The sequence below is a fragment of the Photinus pyralis genome, unplaced genomic scaffold (genome assembly GCF_008802855.1).
Source record: "Photinus pyralis isolate 1611_PpyrPB1 unplaced genomic scaffold, Ppyr1.3 Ppyr1.4_LG5, whole genome shotgun sequence".
In the NCBI taxonomy this organism is placed as follows: domain Eukaryota; kingdom Metazoa; phylum Arthropoda; class Insecta; order Coleoptera; family Lampyridae; genus Photinus; species Photinus pyralis.
The window spans coordinates 23,986,771-24,009,503 of NW_022170596.1; the positions used below are offsets into that span (position 1 = coordinate 23,986,771).

Sequence of the window (22,733 nt, forward strand, 5' to 3'; positions counted from 1 at the left end):
ACCAACAGCATATAAATTACAACACCATTTAAATCTCTAACAATATTAAAAAGTGTTAAACACGCATTGACATCATATCTACTGGAGAAGGAATTTTATTCCCTTGAAGAATATTTTAATTCGTTGTTGTATTATTTAAATTCGGTTCGAAAAACTCCGTGACGATAATTAATAATAAACCTCTCTCCAAAAAGTTCTGAATTTGCATAGCAGATCTACCGAACCAATCTATTAGACCCTTGATTGAACCATAATCATTTCCGGTACGCATAAAGCGTCGTCATGAATCATTATCACCAAAGTGTGTTATAAATGGCCGAATATAAAAAGGTGAGTCCACCTGGTGGGATGCTATTGATATCAATATAACCATTACCTAACAATTTAGAGAGTACATGAATCCAATATATTTGGCCGTTGTTTCACTGATCGGATGTTCACTTCTTGCATGATATTAGTATATTCGCCTTAAATATGTGCTCTTCCCGTTTTACATTTTAAACATGTCAAAAATTAAAATTAATGTCAGTCGATAATGGGGAGACCATCAAATGACGGATAATCGGCTCCTTATTGTGCGTTGTAAAATTAAGTTCAGAATCAAAGATTACACCGAGATCTTTAATTTGAGCCACCCTTTTCAACTCAGTATCATTGATATTATTTTTAATCATAGTTTGTTTAGGCCTTTTAGGTAATTTTAGGCCTTAGATCGCACAACTTCTCCCCTATTTAACCACATTTGGATCCTTTTCTTCTTCTATAATGCCCATAGTGACCCTCTTTATCCCAGACACAGTGCATGTTTCAACGAAACTAACGTAATGACCATGGTTGATTCCAACTCGAAGGGGGTGGCCAATTGACTTCTTTTTAGGAAAAGATCAATGCCAACAAAGGTCTAAACAAAATTGAGCTTTTAGAGATTTGGTAAAAATCTTGTCTACAATCGCTTTATTTTCTATTTAAGGTCTCAGTGATTTTCTTACCTACGCCTGATATATTGCTTTGATATCCCTATATTGGATATTCTATTAAGATATGGTCGACAGTGACTATCTCGGCATACAGTGTGTCATTAAGTACCTCTCGCATGCTTTTAACCAGCAAGTGTTGTTGCGTTATACGGGTATATGTATGACCATTATAGTGATTGGCCACTTCAGACTTTTGTATACATAAAGTAGACAACACACAATGCAACCTCAATAACTTTGACGTACAGTACGTCCCAAAAATTGATGAACCGAATTAGAAATCAATATTACACTTCTTTTAACGATCTAGTTTATCGGAATTCTTATATTTTGAACAATTTCTATACATTTTGTAGGGAAGATTTTTTCTTGTTTTGAACATTTCACGCAATTATACGTCGTTTAGTATAAGAACAGTCGCAGGTAGCCGCCCACTGCAAAACTTATGTTTTTTTTCGCATAAGCTAGATAGAGAAATATGATGAGTATAATTTTTGTACAACGCAGGCGACCAGTTTTGCAGTGGGCGGCTACCTGCGATTGACGTAACTGATTTTATACTAGAAGAGCAATAATAGCGTAGTGACAGTAAAAAGTTACTGAATAATTGCAATTTAGAGTTTAGGTTTAGGTAAAATATTTCAACTTTTTTTGTGTCCATTTTTTTAATCAAAAGTAAAAGAGAAATCCACTTCATTGAAGAACTGGATTGAGTTTTTACAAACCGTAGTCGGCGCTATCCATTAAAAAAATATCACAAAATTTTCAAAAAAAAGACTCGTGGTTACCAAAGACATGCGATTACTCTGAAAGAAAAAAAGAAGTAATTGTACCACGAAAATCTTTTGTAATCGAAAGTTAGTAATAGGACTTTGTTGAGCTTGTGATTAAGACTCGGGTTTGACGCAAACATTGCTTTGTTTTTTCCCACGGTTCATTTGCTTCCTCTTCATTTCTTTTTTTGGCCGTTATTTTTAAGTGTTGGGGGTAGATAGTAGTAGTAGTAGTCTAACCACCAAAAACAATGATGCGACATCCTGTACGTGAGAGTATTTCAATTTACTAGCTAAATCTGAGGGTTTACGAAATAAGCACAGAGTTAGTTAGAATTTGTACCTCAGTGTTATTTTGCCTTTGAGAAAAATAATTATGCGTAATTTTTGTTTAAATTTTAGAGGAAATTCAACCAGGCAAATGTAAACGATGTTATTTTTGCACAAGACCGTTGATTATACGTAGTATATAATCAATGACAAGACTCTAAAACTAAATATTCTTGTATAACGTGCAAACATTTGTTTTTCTGATCCATGTTAAATCGTTGTGTCCCATATATGCTAATGCCGATGAGAGTATGTAGAAATTATCATTAAAATGCTGTTTTACAGTATACCTTAGTACTGGTGGTTTTATTTCGCAAGTTTTCAATAAATGTATTTTCATGAAATTATTTCTTTCTATACTAATTTATTTCTTCCGCGGTGCATAGAAAATATTCGTTTCTATGATAGTGGGCAGTTTCACCGCCATAAGTGCTTTTTTTCTGGCCTGGGTCAACCTTGGCCTGGGTCTCTCAGACCCGGCGCACCGGTTGGTGTGACGACTTGGGGCTCCCCTACCGAAAGGTTAATAGCTTTAGGGTGTATCGTTCGAGAATGTCGAGGTAACCAGAGATATTTTTTTATTTTAATTGGTTTTATCTGCCCTAAACAGCAGAATAAAGATTAGGTCATTTCTGTGCTGTGGTAACGCAGTGTTGCAAAAATGTAACCATACATGGGATCTGATTTATTATACCTTAGTTCTCAGTCTCTCACTTAATTTTGCGACAGAAATAAAACAAAGGAAAGGTCAAAGAAGGCTGTTTTCATTAATAAGAAGCCTTTTCATAGGTGTTAAAATGAAGGTAAGATTCGGATTCATCTGGGTTTTATTTTTTAGTTTTGAATAAAGAAGACTAACCATTTGACGCGATAAATTTCATTCTGAAATCATTTAGAGCGAAAGTTGCTATTTTTTCGGGAATCATAAAACCAAGTCGTGATTTCGAGTTTTTTTTCTGGAAACGGAAAACTTCAAACGCATTTTGCGAGTTGCGCGGTTAAAAAAGAACGAACTAAAGAAAAAGCTATTTAATTAAATGTATCAGAAGAAAAAAAGGGGTTTCTCTGTTTTAAACCATTTATGTATTATATATACAGGGTGACAATTTGAAAACTTACCACCCCCCATATCTTAGTAAATAAAAGAGATATTTAAAAAAATCAAAATCCGTTTCGGTAATTCGGAGGGGGAATCACAATTACATAGTTGGCGACGCACCCCCTCACAGTCCCTGTGCCCCAGCCACCCCAACTTTTAAATCTTAAATAGTGACCGCCCATGTGTGATACGTCGTTGGAAATGCTTTCCAACCATACCAAATAGCATTACATTTAGGTTAGTAATTATCGTGCAAATCAAAAAATAAACTACTTGTTTATTTACTAAGATATGGGGGGTGGTAAGTTTTCAAATTGTCACCCTGTATATTATAAGTTCATTCACAATAAACTGTCGTGATAAATCTAAAGTAAATCTAGCTTGCGTAGAAGTTTACATCCAAAAAGATTCGTCCAGGCAGCAACGATTCCCTGGAGAGGTTATAGAAGTAAAAGTATTTGTCGTTAGCAATCTCCCATTGTTAATTCCCAAAGTATTGTATCAAGAAGGAATAACCGCCCGCAGTCTATTTTGTACGAACATTATCATCTACCCAAGGACATTGTTCTAAGGGGTACTGTAACTATTTGTTTACCTAACATTAAAGGTTGATTATCTGTAAAAAAAAGGTGAAAGTTAAAAATTATCAAGGAATATTTGGATTTGCACGTTCTTTATGATATATCACTCTCTGGACAAATCGAAACCGTTTTGCATGTATTTTACAGTTCATTAACGCATCTGAATTTGATGTGATTGAAAATATCAGTTTTTCATCGGTTCACTGAAATTTCAGGAAAGAAAATGGTCAAATTAATAGGTCCATTCTGATTACCTATAAGGTGAATTGCCACGAAACTTCATCTATTTAACATGAACCCAGGTAACGCCGTAGACAGAAAACTTATAAAAAGGACTGTAAATCGGATCTTTCATCATCATCTATACATAATTATCGCTAACAAGTTAATTTTTGAAAAGTTGGAGTTTATTTCAAAGAAAGGATGAACAACCCCCTTAAAATGCAATTGCAAATTCTTCTTCTTGGCAGCTAGCAATTTGGGATACCAGAGCTAAGAAGCGAGACTTTTATATGCTTTGTCAGTAACGAATAATTAAAATGTAAGTAACGTACGCCATCCAAGGGTTAGTTATTTACATAAAAGTCAAAGACTTTGACACATTACTGGCGAGAAAATATTGAAGTACGAGGTCACTTTGGGACCGAGTACTTTAATTTCCGAGTCAAGTAATGGCATTTTACCGACGAGTTTTGTATGAAATTTTACCCTAAATCAATTATTTTAATATAAAATTTCTATTTTCATATAGATCTTTTGGTTAATGTCAATCTGTCTCAGTGATGACAAGAGTCATTAGACATTTAGCAATGTCACAGATGCGGCCGGTAAAGTGGCGGTGCGGCCGGCAAAGTAACAAGCGGCAGAAAATGTATTCTGCTCTACCTCTGTCACGGAAACAAATTTCCTAACAGAAAGTAGGCATAAGAATGAAGGTTTCAGGACAATTTTGGGTAAAATAATTTACATTCCTTAAACATGTTTTCAGGAAGCTAAACAAACAGGAAATACATTTTTCTGCTTGCTGTACCTTGTGAATTAGCAAATCAACTAGTTAACCTCCATATGCAGTTAATTAGATGATGATAGCTAATTAGGTGCAAGTTGTTCTACAAGATGACAACACCATCATTATTTTGCACTCATTACCTTTAATTAAAGTGATATACCTTTACGGATTTTCTTTTGGTATATTTAACACGGTTTTAACTTGTGGTAAGAAACAGCAAGTTTTATTTTGCACACCACAAAAACTTCAGATAAGTACTTGTATATTTATTGTTAGCCAACAGAGGTGGAAATTGGCATTTGTACATTTTTAGATTAGGGTTTCATATTTCGCCAAACACGACGTCTTCTGGTACAATAGCGTTTCGAAGTCCACGCGTTCGGCAAAAAATGATTGTTTGTAGCAGTTACCAAACGCTACATTTCTCTTTGGGATTCATGTTAGATCCTTCCTTGCAGTGAAAGTCCTTATGGAAGTAATCTGAATTTCTCAATGGCACTAAAACGCGATACTTTGGAGGGGAATGGTTATCCGTTAAGACATCCTGTCGTAACGATTCCTTCCTATGGCACGTGCACCACGTGTTCGCCACCGATATCCAAAATAATTGATTCGCAGTATAATTAAGCCCGGGAAGTTGTGGTTCAGGGCCATGGACTTCCACCCACGACTGATACGCCAAATATGCCTCTTTCAATCCACCGTTATCGGCGATATTTTCTCCTTGTGTGTTAATTCCATGTAACTGAAAGCGTTGGTCAAGCTCTGCGCCCAGCATTCGGTACTTACATTTAATTTCACCTCGGGTACAGTTATATTGTTGTACTGGTCGATTATGCACTTTGCTTTCTCGGAGAATGCCTCGTCTGTCCCTTCATCCCACCAATTCACTAGGTTACCATTTTTATCATACTGCTTTCCTTCGTCGTCAAACCCGTGAGTCAACTCGTGTCCAATAATTTGACCTATGGACCCGTAGTTCATAGCGTGAATTCGATCACTATCAAAGAATATTCCCTGGAGTATGGCCGCCGGAAATTCTGCGCAACAATGGTTGAAATTAGAACACGTTAACGACAAGTCAATCTCCTATTGAATGCTTAAGATAATACCTACGAATTCCGTTTTCACTAGGATCGTAGAATGCATTGATGACAATGGGCGAAGGTCTCGTAACCCAATCGGTTTTATTTATTGGTGTCCAGACAAGCCCTACCGTTTTGTCGGTTTTAAACATCGTAATATTCCCGATAAAATGAATGTAGTTTGTTGTATAGAAATCATTCAGCTGAAAGACAACGTAAGGCATTGCGGCTATTACTCAGGCTCACCGGTTCATAGTATTCCTCGAGCTTTTTGTCGTCCAAAAGCTCAACTGCGTAACCAATATGTGCGTGAATCGCCATCGCTTTGTCTATCGCCGTCGCTTTGGTACTTTCATCCATCCATGTGAGCATTCTTAATATATCGACAAATTTACTTCGGATATTGGTCACCATTTCAATGGCGCTCCTTCGTGCTTCCTCCGAAAAGTATGTCCGTATATACAACGCCCCGGCTGCATGCCCCAACCTAAAAGTGTAATTAGTTTTGCACAAACTAACTCCCTCTTACATGTCTTTTGCTGTATTTATACACTGTCGCCATTTCGCCATTCTAGTTGTCGTTCCGTATAGAACAGTTTCAAACTTATCTTGCAAAACTCTTATCCTTTCAGGCAAATAGGACTGCAAGGACCTCACGGCTTGGAAAATGGCGTGATTGGCTTGTACCCTGAAAAGTATTTCGTGTAGACGGCGAGTACAAAGAGAACTGTTACCTTCGCGAAGTTTTCTGAAGTAACTTTTCTAATTGAGAGATATACTCCGGAACGTTTATGACAACGGAATCATTAATCGTCATTCCTCTATCGGTGAACGCCATAACGTTGTTTATGAACTCTACCCATTTTATTGACGGATATCTTTCTTGTAGTTCTCTTATGGTCATGGGATTGTAAAGAGCGGTTTCGTTGCGGCGTTCTTCTGGAGGCAACGTAATCTGTAAAAAAAAACACTTAATGATTGTCCATTTTTATGACCAATTAATTTTTGTGCTTTAGCTTAGCCGAGCTTCAAATTTCCAGACTCGAAAATAAAGATGCTATTTAGTCAGTGGTCTATGCAGTAAGTCAGTCAGGCTGGTGAAAATCGGTACGTAAAACTGAGTAATATGATTAAGATTTATTTCGATTTTCAGTTTAGGAGTATAATCTGATCAGAATTCTCATTCTTGACCTTAAGGAAAATCTTGTGCAAAAAACTCTATCATGATTTTATTAGTAGGATTATGAGTGATTTGATAAGATAGGTAGATAGATTTTATAGTGAGATAATCTGACCGTAATTACATAACAGTAGATACTGAGAGAAGGGATATAAATAGAAGTGATTTCGTGTGAGAAGTGAAGTGATTCCACGGGCAACCTCAGGCGTCGAACCTTCACCACTTTTCCAATTTACAGCCGCATTTTTGAAAAAAACGAAGAAGCGAAGACTTCTATGGGGCCACGCCCACTAGCCATCCAGTCCATCTATTTATAAATTATCTGCATAAAGAATTTGAGGAATCCCTAGCATTTTTAGGAATCTTAACTCATCAATGGACTGTTGGATCCATCAATCCAACGGTTTTGTAAGGTAAAAAGGATATGAAGAATCTGCATAATAGTCCAATGTAGCGGTCGGCAACCTAGGGCTACGAGATGGTAAGCCTCACGGCGCTTGGAACATTAACCCTGGACTTGGGATTTATAGTTAGAAAAGTTTCAAATGTTTCCGTCTATTCCTCGACCAGGTTTTTATTTAAAAATGCAAACGATCTGTTATGGGATAGTAGATCCTTTTTCAATACAAAAAATGACAGCTAGGTCAATGGGGTGACTGTAACCTCACCAATCGCACCGATCAATATATGTATTATTTTGTCCACAACTGTATTTAATCTACAATCAACTCACTGGGTAATAACTTCTTAAGGCGAGCCTCGACGCGAGGTGTCAAACTAATTAATTAGACGTGACCTAAAATTTCCACGGTCTTCTCTCAATCAAAATTTGGTTGCTCATACCTTATTAGCTTTTCAGCTCTCAATACCATTTAAGGGAACATCTGTTTCAAATTTCAACCAAATCGGTCTAGTGGTCTCGGCTAAACCTTATTTACAAGAAGCATAAGCACTTTTTTTTTGGGAGTGATTTCAATAACCTCCCAATTTTTTATTGGTGAGGTTAAAATGGAGTGAATTTCCCTAATAGACAATGAAGCCAATGAATCTAGTAACCGCAGTTTAATAATAAAACCAATCCTATAATTATTAGCGTAACAATAAACATGTAGACGGATTGTTCACGTCCAATAGACCGTTATGTCTGAAATACTGGCAAAAAACTATTAGGTTGACTGAACTATGTAAATATCTGTTTATACTTTCATTGGATCACTACAAGCCTGCCTTTCCGATCTAATACTTCAACTTGTCCTTTTATTTGAGTGTCATAAAAAAACAAATGGACTAATAAAAACTGCGGCCCGGTATTTGCTTTACTATTAAGAGAAATAGAAGGAAAGTAATGCACTCACATTGGCAAGTTCTCCTCTAAATCTGATCATCACCTCCAACTCATATTCAGCAAACTTCCTTTCCGCTCCAAAAATTACCGCCACCTCGACCATGTAATTAAAGTAAGCCTTTACAACTTCATCACTCAGACCAGTTATCCAGTTCTCCCGGTCCAATTCCAGCTCAACTTGATCTAACTGAAGGAAACACAATTAGCACATATAAACCTCTAATTGCAATGTTTCGATTGGATTACATTGAGCATACGCCTCGATGAGTTCTTGAAGTCCGGAAATAAATTAAACGATATAAAGTTATCGGTACCGAGCCCGTGCTTTCGAAATTTGAAAACCGACCACTGCCAATCAAACTCATGCTCCTTCCACGCTTTTCCCTCGACAACGGGCCAGCCGCCTAAATCCTTGATGATTTCTTTCACTGTATTAATACCGTCAGCCTCAATGGCGGACGTATTCATGCACACTGTGTAAAAATTCTTCAATAAAGTAAACGGTTTTATTTCGTCCTTCGTTTGTGGCTCTTCAATTAGAAGTTTTAGTTGGTTTTGTAGCGATTGTTCCACGTGAGTAAATACGGTAACTTGATCTTTATCCGACGGTATCTGGGTCTCTTTCAGAAATTTACCGCAGGCGAATGAGTAAAAGTCGTCGCACGGGTCCACTGAGGGATCTATAAAACTTTGTATTTCTCTAGCGGCTTTAAGACATCCAGGAGTATGGCATTCGGGCTGTGTGGTGGTGGACTGTATCGATGATGCGTGCCTGCAACAATTGAAATGATTGAAACTTTTATATTCGTGTTGATGTAGTGGAAAAACACAACCGGTATCGTGGGAAGTATTTCATGCTCAAGGTCGTTTCCAAAATATTTCCGTCGAGATTTCCTGGTTTATTAACAGTTTTAAGTTGAAGGTTAAATAATTGCGTCTGAAGTTTGAGGAGGATACATCATTTCTCTGGCTACTCATACCATAGTTCTTAGTTGAATCTCTTGAACTCAAGGGTAAAAAATGTAGAGTACTGGATCTCTGTCGTTATACCTATTAAAAGGCGTGTGAAAGGTATTTTCCAGTTCACTGGTTCATGCAATATAATATGATTTCTGTGGGAATTACCTAATTACACTAAAATAAAGGTGTGCATTAGGTCGAGAAAGTAAAAACCAAACCAGAACTAATGACCACAATGGGTCATGATGAAATTTATTAAGAAATTGTTAAACTGAGATCATTTTGACCATACCAGTATGTCTAAATTTCGAGAATCGATTACCCAGTTCGTAAGAAGTGTAAAATGAGGCTGCAAAAGGCGTCTTGTACATTCCAAGGATTTTATCTCGGATTTTATTTAATTAAGTACGTAGTACGTGTACAAATCAATTTAGTATAGAATATGCGCTATATCTAAAGATTGTATGTTAAACGCAGGGCATTACATCAAATTTATGGAAGATATTATCAATAAGAACCGAAAGCACCGAATAGTACGAATGCAATTGCAGTCACCTTTTCATACCAAATTTTAAATTGTGGTGAGTTATTAATGAGACTTATGCTACAGTAGTCTACTATTGTTAAATAGAATCAAAACGTTGGAAGATATTTTTATTGAACTGGAAAATTCACAGATTTCGCAATCCATGCAACCATCGGAGACATTGGAAATGACAACCCTACTGAATAATAAGCGTCGTAATTAGAGTTTTACTTCGCGTACCGATCACAGTCGAGTACAGTACAATCGTCACTTGATGCGACACCGCTGTCTTTTCTGCCTGAACGAAAACTCGTATCTTTGTACCAATATACCCATATGAAACCATAAACATTTCCAATGTTAAAACAATGGTTGATCGTATTATTTACTACGAGGTGTGTCGCTTTTAAAATTTAAAAACATGGTGTTAAGGGTTTTCTTGGAGTAAAAAATGTGGCAAATAAATTTTAAAAAAACAGCTAAAAGGCAATTGCTTAGGTGAAAAAACTTTTCGGAACGATTACAACCTGAAAACGGTAAACGTAGAAGAGTATGTACAATTGGCTACAAGACAGGCAGTGTGATTTATGCATGATGGTGCACTAATTTTATTGTTCGACAGTTTTTAACAGCAACATACCAATATCGCTGGGCTAGTCGAGGTGGACCTCACTCACGGCCAATCCGATCCCTGAACTTAAACCCCCTGGATTATAGGCTATGGAGTTACCTAAAATCATTAGTTTACACTAGGCTAGTAGAAAATATTGTGGACGATTTAAGAGATCGGATAATTGCTGGGTGTATCCATTGAATAAAAACACTATTTTTATTCAATGGTGAAACTCAACAAGAAAGAATCATAAATTGTTATTATTGCTGAAAAATGTTTCGCTTTGTATCTTCGCAACAAAGAACTTTTTTTAAATCACCAAAGAATAAAATATGCTTAGAATACACCAAGGAATTGTCTCTTTGATGTTTACCACATGCTTAACAAACACCCTGTATTAAGAGGTAAAGCAAATGGACGATTACCAAAAAATATGGTGTAACCTAAATTAATTACGTGATTTATTTATTTACAATAATTATTAAACAGTTATCAAATGGATTAATTTATAACAGTTAATTATTATTGATCACTTAATATTTATAACATAACACGACTCACGAGCATGAACTTAATATTTCAATTCGGCGTCAATGTTGGAACTAACTTGATTTGCCTATATATCAAACAACAATTCTTCTAGAATATACACTGTCCACTTGCAACTTCGTACGTTCGATATTGACGGATATCTGATAACGAATACATCGGCACGGTATGCGAAATAGCACAGTGCGACATTAACGCAAAAAGAAGTTATTAAAAAAATTCTAGAATCCGATCGGGCGTAATTTTGAATCTAAACCATAGGGGACACACAGAGATACATAAAAAAAGATATCATCAAAATCCGTCAAGCCGTTCAGGAGTTCAGGTACAACACACGTACAGAAGAATTCTATATACAGGGTGTAGAAACGGTTTACGCGCCATAGGGATTGCAATGGTAATTTCTTTACATCGAAAAATTTTCTCCCCTAATTAATTTGGAGGAAAGTCGTCAATAGGTTTTTTGTAGCTTGAAAAATTTGGTGTCTTCTCTTGTCAATTCGGGAAACCGGAAAAAAGAAATAAATTAGAATTTAGTATTTACGTAAAACTCGAATTTTTGTTTCAATCAAGAGTGATTCTTACTAAAAACAAAAATTAGATTTATAATTATAATTCATTACAGATATAGAGGCAGAATTTTAAAATGCGTAAACCGTTTCTACACCCTGTATATAGGCTAGACTTTCCCATGTGACTTCGTGCGCTCGATATTGACAAATATATGATAACGGAAACCCAGTGAACAGAATGTAAAAGTGTAATCACATTGGCACAGGTTGACGTAAATGACTTGGCGCATGTACCTATCGATCGGTACGCGAAATAGCAGAGTGCGATACCAACGAAAAAAAATTTTTTTTAAATCCTATAATCCCAATTGTGAATCCACACCATCCGAGGACCCACAGGGACACATAAAGAACATTTCACCCTCTAGCCGTTTAGGAGGAGTTCAGTCACAAACACATGTGCAGAAGAATTTCATATATAATAATTATACATATATTATAGGTAACTCTAGCATTACAAAACATTTCTAAATGGCGAAAGGTATGTGCAATTAGAGAGATTATTGTAGATTATTTCAACACAGTCAAACACAAAAACCGAAATATTTCATGTACCTACACATTACAAAAGTACGCGTTTGCGCGAAACTGCAGTGTGAGTGCAGGGTTTATAAATTTCCATGGTTGGAGAATTCGTTATGTCGAAAAAATATGAACATTTTTAATAAAACGGTATGGTAAAAGAAATCATTAGAGTGCGGTTGCTGTACAGGAAGTCCTTACTCATAGTGTGTCATAAATTTGATAAGCCTGCTACTGTATTACTATCGCATCTAATAGAAAATGATGATAGAGGTACTTTCGCGTAATTTTTAGATTATTTATTTACTTATTATTTATTTGTTGGGCCAGGCACCATACGGAATGCAAAGCATCCCAATTACATGGCACTGGGATGCTAGAACTACATAGAAATTACCATCTTATCTAATTACAAGAACACTGCAAAACAATCAAGGGTTAGTAATTTTAGACTTCTGTAAACAATGTGTCTGAAAAAAAGACGATAAAAACAATTTTCTCCTCCAGGATTATCTCATCCATAATCTTGTTCAAAAATTTGTTCAAACATATTCATTGTGTCTACCTAATCAACTCGGTGATAGTTAATGATACTTTAACCAGTAGATTGGTAGATTTTTATACACGGGCTGACTACAATGCTTGATTTCCACTATTTATGCTTTATCTAGCATCCGCTGCCTTTAGAAAAAGGCTTATTGAGCACAAGGTTGACGTACGACATAGAAACAAAGTGAATGTGTCTTCTACTTTAATAAACAGGTACACCGCAACATAGATTCCTTTTCAAAATTGACCACAAATTATGGAGAGTAAACAAATTAGTTACCCGAGACCCGATTTCGAACCTGGTTAATCCACATTCAACAAAACCAGCTGGCGTCAGAGAAATGTGCCGCCCAGGGATAAATTATCGAAAACTACCCGGTTTCGAGAAAAGCTCACTTTCTAATTCCTTCATCTCTACGCTGTGACCGAAAACTCTCCAAACGTTTAGTTACTAAAATACTCAAATGCTAAATATTCGTGTATCTTTGCCATTACAAAGGTTTTTAACTTTATCTGTCCCCTGAATAGCTTTTACGTAATATTCCAATTTCATATTCAAGACCACTTCTGCCTTCTGCAGATTCAATGTGGAATATCTTAGAAATTTATTTTTTTAGGGGTTAAACACCTATCGAGGAGGTATGAAAAGCTTTACGAGTTTTTATTGAAGATTCCGTTTTACCATTCTGAAAAAATAACTATCACCCTATACCACATAAACACGAAGAACCACCGAGGCCAGATTTCATTTTACGAACAGAAAAGGAGTACCCATTTACAAAGAAAGATTCCAATTTCTCATAACAAAGAGTTCACCACCCACCTTGACACTTTCTTGTTTGTTGGAGCTGGTGCATATTTACAAACATTTTACCATGTTACTAATTGTATTTAGCCCAAAAATAACTTCTCATACATTGTTAAAAGTTAACCAAAACGAAAAGATTTAATATCCAGCATGTTATGACAGAAGTACTTTCTCGTTTATTTAGTTCTGCTGGTAGATAACCATACAATATTCAATTCAACACAAAATTTTTAAGAAAACTCGAATATTTTTCACAGAGGTGTGGGAAACGTTTTAGACAAAGTATGTTCGCCATTTGCGTAAAATGGGGGGTGTAACTTTTATATACAACTAATTTTTTATTGAAAAAAAGATGGTAGTTTAAGAAGAGTGTTCCAATTCCGAAAATAGGCATTTTTCTTGAGTTCTAAACAAAGGAATGGCAACAAAATGTTTAAATCAGAGATGAAATCAACCTAATCTTCTTCGTGCTCTTTTGCAAGAAATTAAACTACTAGATTTCATTGCCCTTGGTGTCAGTGGTTATGTTTTTGATAATATTAGCAATTTTTGCTTGTGTTCTTGGTTTTTTTAACCGTTGTTGATGTTGTGGACGAAGTTATTATTACGGTTGTTATTGTTGTACCTTTGGTAACTGCAGTAGTGATGCTGTCGGGTAGTGCTTGAAAGCTTGATGATATAATAATTGCCGATTATGGTGTTTGAGAAATAGATACCATATTTAATAATAATACGCAACAAACCCCTTTATACTATTATACTGAACATACCAATTAATAAGGTGGTGAAACCGAAGGTAAAAAGGAAACATACAATACAAACAGCAAAGTATAGTCGGTACCCTGTATCATAAAATTCACGTGCACGTAATAAGAATAAAAATAATAAGCACAGTCACAAAATCTATTTGTCACACAAAATTGACCCAGAAATTACAGTGTGAACCTTATTCATTTTAATAAACGTGAAAACAAGTGAAAATTGTGTGACTAACTGTTGCTATTGTGTGTGGTGGAAACCACAAAGAATCTTCATCCCCATAAATGGATAAATCTATTGTTTTGCGTATTAGCTGTCAAAGTTTGTTGTAGGAAAATTCGCCACAAATAATATGCCCCTGGAAAATTCGTGTCAGAATTATTCGAACCCGGATGTTTTTCACACGGACCTTTTGATGATTTTTTATGCGTAATAAATAAAAATATAGTCGTTGGTAATAAGTCAAAAATATCATTAATTGTTGTGATATTGAAATAGTACAGTGCAAAATACTGTTGAAAGTCATTTATTGACATAAAAAAGGGTCCCAAAACGTACGTTTTTGGTGCAAAAAGGGGGGGGGCTCACCATACACCCAGTGCTTGCTTCAAGAATCTCCCCCCCCCCCCCCCCCCCCCCCCACCATAATCCTATATCTGCCCCTGCTCCAATTTAGTAGTGCAGGCACACTCATGAACTTTTAAGCAAAGTCAAGGTTATGAAAATCAGGGAAACAGAAAACATTATAGCGGTTTTCTGGATGACCACTCTCTCTCCTTGCTCTTCCTATTTTACAAGGCGCATAAGCATTTAGTTACCAAATTTACCGTTTTTTGCCGTAGTATCGTTTCCATTTTAGAGAAAAAATCACGGTTTCCTAGAGTCAAGTCAAGTCATAAGGTTCTTTATCCGCGAAAGGAATGTTTAATTTTCAGACGCCTTTGGCACTTCATAAGTGGGTAAAAAACCAGTGACACACGAGTCAAGTACAAGAGATTATCTAAAACCGCTCAATGAGCAAGTATTAGTATTAAAGCCCGGTAGGCTGTCCGAAATGGGCTGTGATTGTTAATGTGAAATTATAAACTCATTACCTACGTGAAACAAATCGAAGCCGCTTAGGACGAGGTTTCCATAGAGTTAGTTATTTAGTTCAGCAATCAAAGTATTCTCCACTGGTGGATAATGTGCAATTTTTTCCACTTTTTGGATAAAAGCCTTTTTGACTCTTAAACTTTTTACTACCTCATAAGATACAACTCTGGCCACACCGTACATTGCTTTATTTTAATATAATACGAGTAAACGTATGGATTATCGCATATATTGTTGGAATTATCAATTTTTTGGGAACATGGTTTACATTTAATCTCCACAAAAAACATTTCCTCATAGCTATAATACCTTTAAACAGTTAAAAAAAAAGAATTTGGTTGAAAAGAATAATAGACCGTCCATTCAGTGGTTTGTTGCAATAGCAGTAGAAAAGTCGATACCTACAAAGTCCATCAGCTGTCAAATCACAGTTACTATCGAAACTTCTCATGGAGCTGAAAAACACCCGTTATAGTGGCATGCTTATGGCCTATTTGAAATCAAAGTACTCGGCACATCGCTGCTTTTTTTATTTCTACAAATGCTCAATTGGTCTCCATTACGGCTAGCTAGCGACCTGTTTCACTCATATAAAAAGTTGTTGGATTTTGTACAAGATTCATAGTTTTGTAAATAATGATCAGACTCACGAGAATCAAAAACCGCGTGGAACGTCGGAACACTATTTGCATTTCAACGCAAATAATATATCAATTCATGACACATAAACATACCAATTGTATGAACAATAGTAAAACCCGTTCCCATTGTGTTCCTTATTACCCGGGTACGATTGTAATTACTACGGACGGTGACAAATCGATAAATAATTGAAGAATGCGATCGCATATACTGTAATATCGTAGGAGCATTTAGCACAATCTAATCAAATGCAACGAAAGGGGAGACTTCTGTAAATGGAATTGCATGATTCCATTTTGCCCAATGTATAGGTGCATGGAACGTTGTAAAGTCATGTGCGATTGCCTTATTCATAGTGTACGCACGTTTTTCCCACCGAGAACATTTCTTCTAAATGTACAATTAGCACTATTTGCATATGACGTAACACATTTGCCTAAGGCTACAGGATTTTTTTTCCCGAAATCGTCATGAATCCTTCGATTTCATATGCCTAATACTTTATGCCAAGGAATTTTCGTTTCCGTGACAGTAAGTAGGTACCCGATTCTTTTCCTGCCTCCTGTCAATTTACCCGTTTTATATTATATGATTGGAAATTTTTTTATAATAAAAAAGACAATTTCAACAAAAATGTAATTCAAAATTTCAATAGTTTCTCGACTGGGTAATGTGTTATTTGCTTCGTTTGGCCCAACCTGTTCACCAGAACCAGGCACAAGTGAAACTGTGTGATTGAAACGTTTGCTACTTCGTATAGCGGAAAAATGCATTGTATCATCAAGAAGCCCCATAAAAAGGATAAATCTTCATTTCCATAACTGATTTGAAATTGTAATTTTTGCTAAGATTATTAATTATGAAAGTTATATATGTGTTTACTGTCTTGTCCTCCGTTTTTTTCACAAATAAAATATTTTCCGGCAATCGGCCAGATACATTAAAAGACCCAACCATTAAATTGATTTAGTATAACAGCATGGGATTAAAAATATCCGCTTTGAAAAATTGGGTAATTAGTTAATCTGGGTAACCAGTAGTTTAAGCTACCTTCAAATGTATTCTGCGCAAACCACTCGTTTTGTTTAAAAAATATGCCCTTAGGCAAGTATAATACTTACGATTCACTTTTAATTTCGGTTTTTTTGTTTAAGAACACTGCAAGAAGTACAATCACAACAACAGCGCACACGGTAGCCGCAATTAAACATATCATTCGACGGCGCTGCATTTTAATTTTGTTCCTTACACCGCGAGCGCTTTTCACTTCTGCAAATAAATAATACTTCCCAAGTTTCGCGATTTGCTAAACGTTTTTCATTTTTATCTTCGTATACTATTAATCTCGAGGTTATAGATTCGCATGAATAATTTATATAAAAACAAATAGTCCGTTATGGCGACGACGACAACAGCGCGCGGTCATTTAATTCACCTATAATGGCATTCCTTTCGGTTTGTCATTACGCTACGCATAAGTAATTGGCACAAATTGAATTTGACGTAATTCACCGGTCGAAATTTCCAAATCTTCAGTTCTTGCGGTTGGCTTTGTAGGCGAGTACGCGGTCTTAGGTGCGAATGAGATCGGTTTGCTGTTATCAATATTCTTCCGTGACCATATTTATCCCAGCCGGAAGGACGGCCACAATTTAGGTTAAACATTTACGTAACTTTATCCGTGTTAACGTCAATTACAATACAAAAAAAATAGGACATTCGCTTTATTAATTTTAAAGATCTAAATTTGGCCTGAACTCGGACCGACAATAACAATTTGAAGCGAAAGAAGCGAGAAGAATGGCATTGATCATCAAAATTAAATTCCTCGGCGACCCTTTGTAGGTCACTAGAACTAGGTTTAGGCATGGCATCATTCATTCGATACGAAAAGTGAAAGTGCGTCACCAAACATTGAGCGTTTTTTGTGTTCTTTGAAGCTATTACAGTAGTTTTGACCCACCACTAGTCTGGTGCAGGTGTCAGCCTTGTGTTATTTCTGAACATTTTTATGGTGAAATGCTGGGATAATAACTTTGAAGATACATTTCTTCAACTTCAACAGTTCCATGATGTCCACTGTACCAGGTGCCCAAATGTACCTAAGAGAACATACTGGAATCATGTTCAGTTTATTACGATTTCCGCTACTCCAAACAGCCCCGGTTATAAATGGGCTAACTCGGCTATAGCCCAGGGCGCTACTTTCTGGGGGTGCTAAATTATTTTTTTTTTTTCACTATTTGCAATTTAGATTTAGGCTTGTGGATAATTTTGTCAAAATAAATGTACTTATCATATCAATCAACGTTTGTAGTAAAAAGCTGTTTATTTTTGCCAGACATTCCCCTCCTCTGTGGTTCTTGATGCATTTTGTTTCAAAATTAATAAAAATAAATAACCCTATGAAGCTCGGTCACTATGCATACAATTTAAGTTTTAACTAAAACTAAAAACATAGCGCGGGGCCTGACTCCAAAACAAAGAAACGAATTTTGAAATGGAATAAAACCATGTTCTCGTAAAAATCAACAAATGTTCTTAGTCATTTTCCTCTACCTTGTACCTTAAAATAAAAGGCGGAGAGAGAAGAATGTGCTTCATGGATTTTCAGTAACCGTTTAAAATTGTTTAGCCTTCTCAAAACGAAAAAAATCATTTCTTGTTTTAATTAAAAGTAAAGCAATTTGTGATTAGTTAAAATGGAAGAACATTATAGCAATAGTATTTTTAGTTTACTTGATACTGGATACTTTGGCATATGCCTGGCGTAGCCGCCTCTCCCAGAGGGCACAAATTGTCTTATCTTTTGCAATAATCTTTGAGAATAAGTAAACCTTCGATATAATTGACCTGTGTATTCGAGTAGAGGAATTCACACATAAGTGGAGATATCTAAACCGTCGCGTCGGAAGCATGACCCATCTGTGTCTTAGTCTATTCAAGATGGCGGCCCCCGCTCTGAATATTTCGCATGCTAATGGAGTTTTGTCAAGTGGATATGTTAAAATGGTCTATAACAAATACAAAAATGTTCCAAAACCCACTCGTGGGTATTGCCGCGTAACACAAAGTATTGAAACGACGCATCGTCACCAAAAGCACACAAAATGTCGAATCTGCATATTGAAGCACGTCCACGTCCAGAGAGAGAGAGAGAGAGGAGTTAAATAAGTAAAATAAAGTTTCAAAGAAATATTACCATACATAAGAAAGTTGGCTATGAGCAGTCACTGCGTATGCCCACATAATTTTTACTATGTGCGAAATGTTTGCCTTTACTAGAAGCGCCTGTGGTTAAAATTTTAAAGAAATATCTCCATAAATAAGAAAGTTAGCCTTGCGCAGTCACTGCGCAGGCCCACATAATTTTTACTATGTGCGAAATGTTTGCCTTTACTAGAAGCGTCTGTGGTTAAAATTTCAAAGAAATATCCCCATAAACATCAAAGTTGGCATTGCGCAGTCTGCGCAAAATATGGAGTTAAATGAAACTGATCGAATTGGGCAAATATAGACCATAACAGCTATCAATTAGCGAAAACTCAAAGTCTCTAGGTGGCCCAGGGGCCGAGATCTCGATGGAACGGACGGACGGACGGACGGAAACACGAGCACATAAGCTTTACCTCAACTTCGTTGTGTTACGCTAAAAAATATAAATGAGTGAGCAGGGGAGTGAGACTAAGTTTGTGGGGAGGGTGAAAAGGGGCGAAAATCGTATGACGGCAATTTTCGACAAGAGTTGAGATCAGAGACAAAAGTGTTAATTGGAAAAGTTGTAGATCGTGAAAAACTCTACAACTTTCTTTCGGTCACTTTGTCACAAAATAACCGAAAAAATCAGGGAAAACCGTTTTTTTGTTTTTTATTGTTCATTTCTTTTTCTTTTTTTAAACGAGCGTTGGGTGATTTAAATAACTACACATTTTTTCAATAAAAAAATTAAGAGGTTTTCGAAATAATCGTTTTTTTTCGGAAAAAAACTTCTGGCTTCAATTGATAATAATTGTCCTTCAGAGATTTATCATAGGGATTACTTGGTGTCATTTTCTTTATTCATTAAATCTCTTCATTAAATTTTCTAGTAAATGTTGATAATTTGTTGAAATTTTGAAAATTTGTCAAAAACTTTCAGCATTCAATTCTACGGCAAAAAATACAAAAGAAACTATTATTTCTGTGTTGGAACAGACACTTTCTTTCTTTGTAGGTGTATAAATATTAATATTATAACATTTAGTCTCACTCAGCTTCATATGAATATGAAAAATAAGTCTTTTTTTGCGCATTTTTGAAAAATTTATTTGTAAAGAGGTAGCTTTTAATCTCACTTTGGCCGGCCGGCTGACTGACTGACTGTACGTGTACCTACCGGGGCTGTATAATTAACCACTTTAGGGATGGGATGTGAGGTAGGTCACATCTGGGCGCGATCAGCGAGCGTGGTTAACTAACGTGGTGATTTTTCGTTTTTTCTTATCTTCTTCTACAGTTTTGGTGCGATTTTTTTCAAACTGGTATCGTTGAAAACGCGCACACGTACGGAATTTGTTTTTTTTTTCGAGGGGCGAAATAAATCCCCTTTTGCATAGCGCGCGCCTTGAGAGGGATAATAGACTTCGGGCGCCCAAAAGTTACCGCCCGCTGCGAATTTTATCATGCAATTTAAAGTCTCGTAAAGTTCGAATAGCGGCCTCTCTTTCTCGTGTCGCCAATAGGAGCTATGAGAAGTGCCCCAAAAATTTAATACCATTTTGTGGAGGGAATTTAGCGAAATTCAGTAAACTGGCGCATTTATATGACTCTATGGGTCTCAGAAGTGGGTACCGACAAAGAGAATGTGGTAGCCCCCGACAAGATATTACTCATGGTGGAGTGAAAACTCCAAACGCGAAATGCGGGTGAACGGGACGTCGGAAGTGGGTACCAATACAAGGAATGTGGTTGCCTCCGACAATATCTTACTGATGGTGGTAGCAAATAGAATACCGATCTGCCACACAAAAATGCGCTGAAGTCCCTACGATCTCACACGAGAATTTCGATAATTTTTTTAATTCGAAATTAATAGTTCGCTTAGATTTCATAATTGTTGGTAGAAAATGGAATAAACAAATAACATCACTCTAATCTTGCCTTTTTCGTCATTTGTAGAACTGAATCTTCATCAGTCTTAAATTGTTCCCGTTCTTCAAGTATTTATTTTTTTTTTGTATTTGATATAGACCATTTTAACATATCTACTTGACAAAAGCTACATTAACAATTTTCTTTTTTTTCCTAAAAAATGGTTCCTTCAAAAGGGTTGTTGATATTTGACATAAACAATTTGACCCGATATTGTCATCACCTATATTTTCACTGGTAATAAAGACACTAACATTAAAGCTTTACTTCGTGAGTAAAAACCCAACGCTAAGCAGAAACCTCCTTTTCGTCTCCCATTTTAGCGCATTTTTTCTATTATATTCGTTATGGCTGGCTGGCTTGCTGTCCGGCTGAGATCTCAGCAATTACAATTCCTAGAGACTTTAAATTTTCACTAAAAGCTTTCTGTTATAATGTAGATGTGCAAGCTCTAGTCTATTTTTAGTTAGATTACTCGTGAGATCGATAATTTTAAACTTTGCTAATGAAATACTGATCTGCATTACCAAAACTGCGCTTTCATCATGCATAATGCTTGTTTGTAAAGGTGTTTGTGTTTACTCATAATACCTCGTATCGTTTTTTACGCTTCTAGTAAAGCGTTTCCGCGTATTTTTATGGTTATCCATTGTTGTAGTACATATCTCCGAGAGGTACCTATTTCACAACCAGTTTCATTACTCACGTGTGTACCTATTCAAAACGAATTGTTCCTTAGAGCATCGTGTCCATACCGCTTTCTATGAAACGTTACACTTGAATCGATCATGAAACAAGCCACAACTTTTCAACTATGGTTCGTGTTCTGTCTGTCGGTTTTTTTTGAAAAACACAATACTTGATGCGCTGTGCCTCTTTTTATAATATGCCTTTAATTTCATATTACGTACCTTCGTAATTTTGATATCTACTTGCGCAGTTGGTATAGTAAACTAATAATTGTTCGTAACATGGTACCTACTCTGAGCGTATTAGGTATAGGTACACATAAACGTACATATTTGGAAACTGATATAATTACTTATGTTGTAAGTGTTTTTGATCATATCTACGCCGCGTCGCGCCGATTTATAGGTATTTTATTACTTTCTGCTATAAGTATGACTGATGACTCAAGATGTAGAGATGGACATAACGTAAAAACCCTCAAAATTAACACCCTGAACACTATACCCACGATCTGATGTGACTTCCCATATAAAGTAAGCTCCCTTCGCTTTAAATAAATGAACAAAACAATATTATTTGCAAAACTGGAGGATGAACCAATAATATACTCACACGTTAGGCCCCACAGTTGTCAAGTTAAATATTCCCACACATAAAAACACAGTTACAAAGACGTTCATTACTTGCGATTTCACTTGAACAGATTAAGATACCGTGTAGTACTCAGTGAAACAAAATTTCCCGCTCGCTTTAACTGACGAAACATGCCATAAAGTTTTACAGTGCAATTTGAAGGTCAACTAAACTTGTAATTGAAGCGAAATTCCACACAAAGATGCACGAAGAAGATTTCACTCATACCTGTGCTCGTAATTATGTGTAAAATTTCCCCATTTGCTTTAGGTACCATGACCGGTTCTCACGTCCCACGTTTTTTGA

General features: G+C 36.2%; 1 protein-coding gene across 2 annotated transcripts; it reads right to left on the reverse strand.

Moving 5' to 3' along the window:
• Nucleotides 1-5,020: 5,020 nt before the first annotated feature.
• On the reverse strand, nucleotides 5,021-22,614 carry LOC116172125 (neprilysin-2-like). Of its 2 annotated transcripts, none has more exons than XM_031489270.1 (9): nucleotides 22,407-22,614; nucleotides 8,626-9,151; nucleotides 8,390-8,566; nucleotides 6,589-6,809; nucleotides 6,384-6,542; nucleotides 6,101-6,341; nucleotides 5,886-6,057; nucleotides 5,559-5,809; nucleotides 5,021-5,514 (listed from the first exon to the last, which is right to left on the reverse strand). In XM_031489270.1, exons 1-9 carry the CDS (start codon nucleotides 22,472-22,474, stop codon nucleotides 5,176-5,178), a joined length of 2,154 nt encoding a protein of 717 aa, XP_031345130.1. In that variant the 5' UTR covers nucleotides 22,475-22,614; the 3' UTR covers nucleotides 5,021-5,175. The 2 variants fall into 2 exon arrangements, with proteins under 2 accessions (XP_031345130.1, XP_031345129.1); XM_031489269.1 differs by lacking the exon at nucleotides 22,407-22,614 and adding an exon at nucleotides 17,096-17,333.
• Nucleotides 22,615-22,733: the final 119 nt, after the last annotated feature.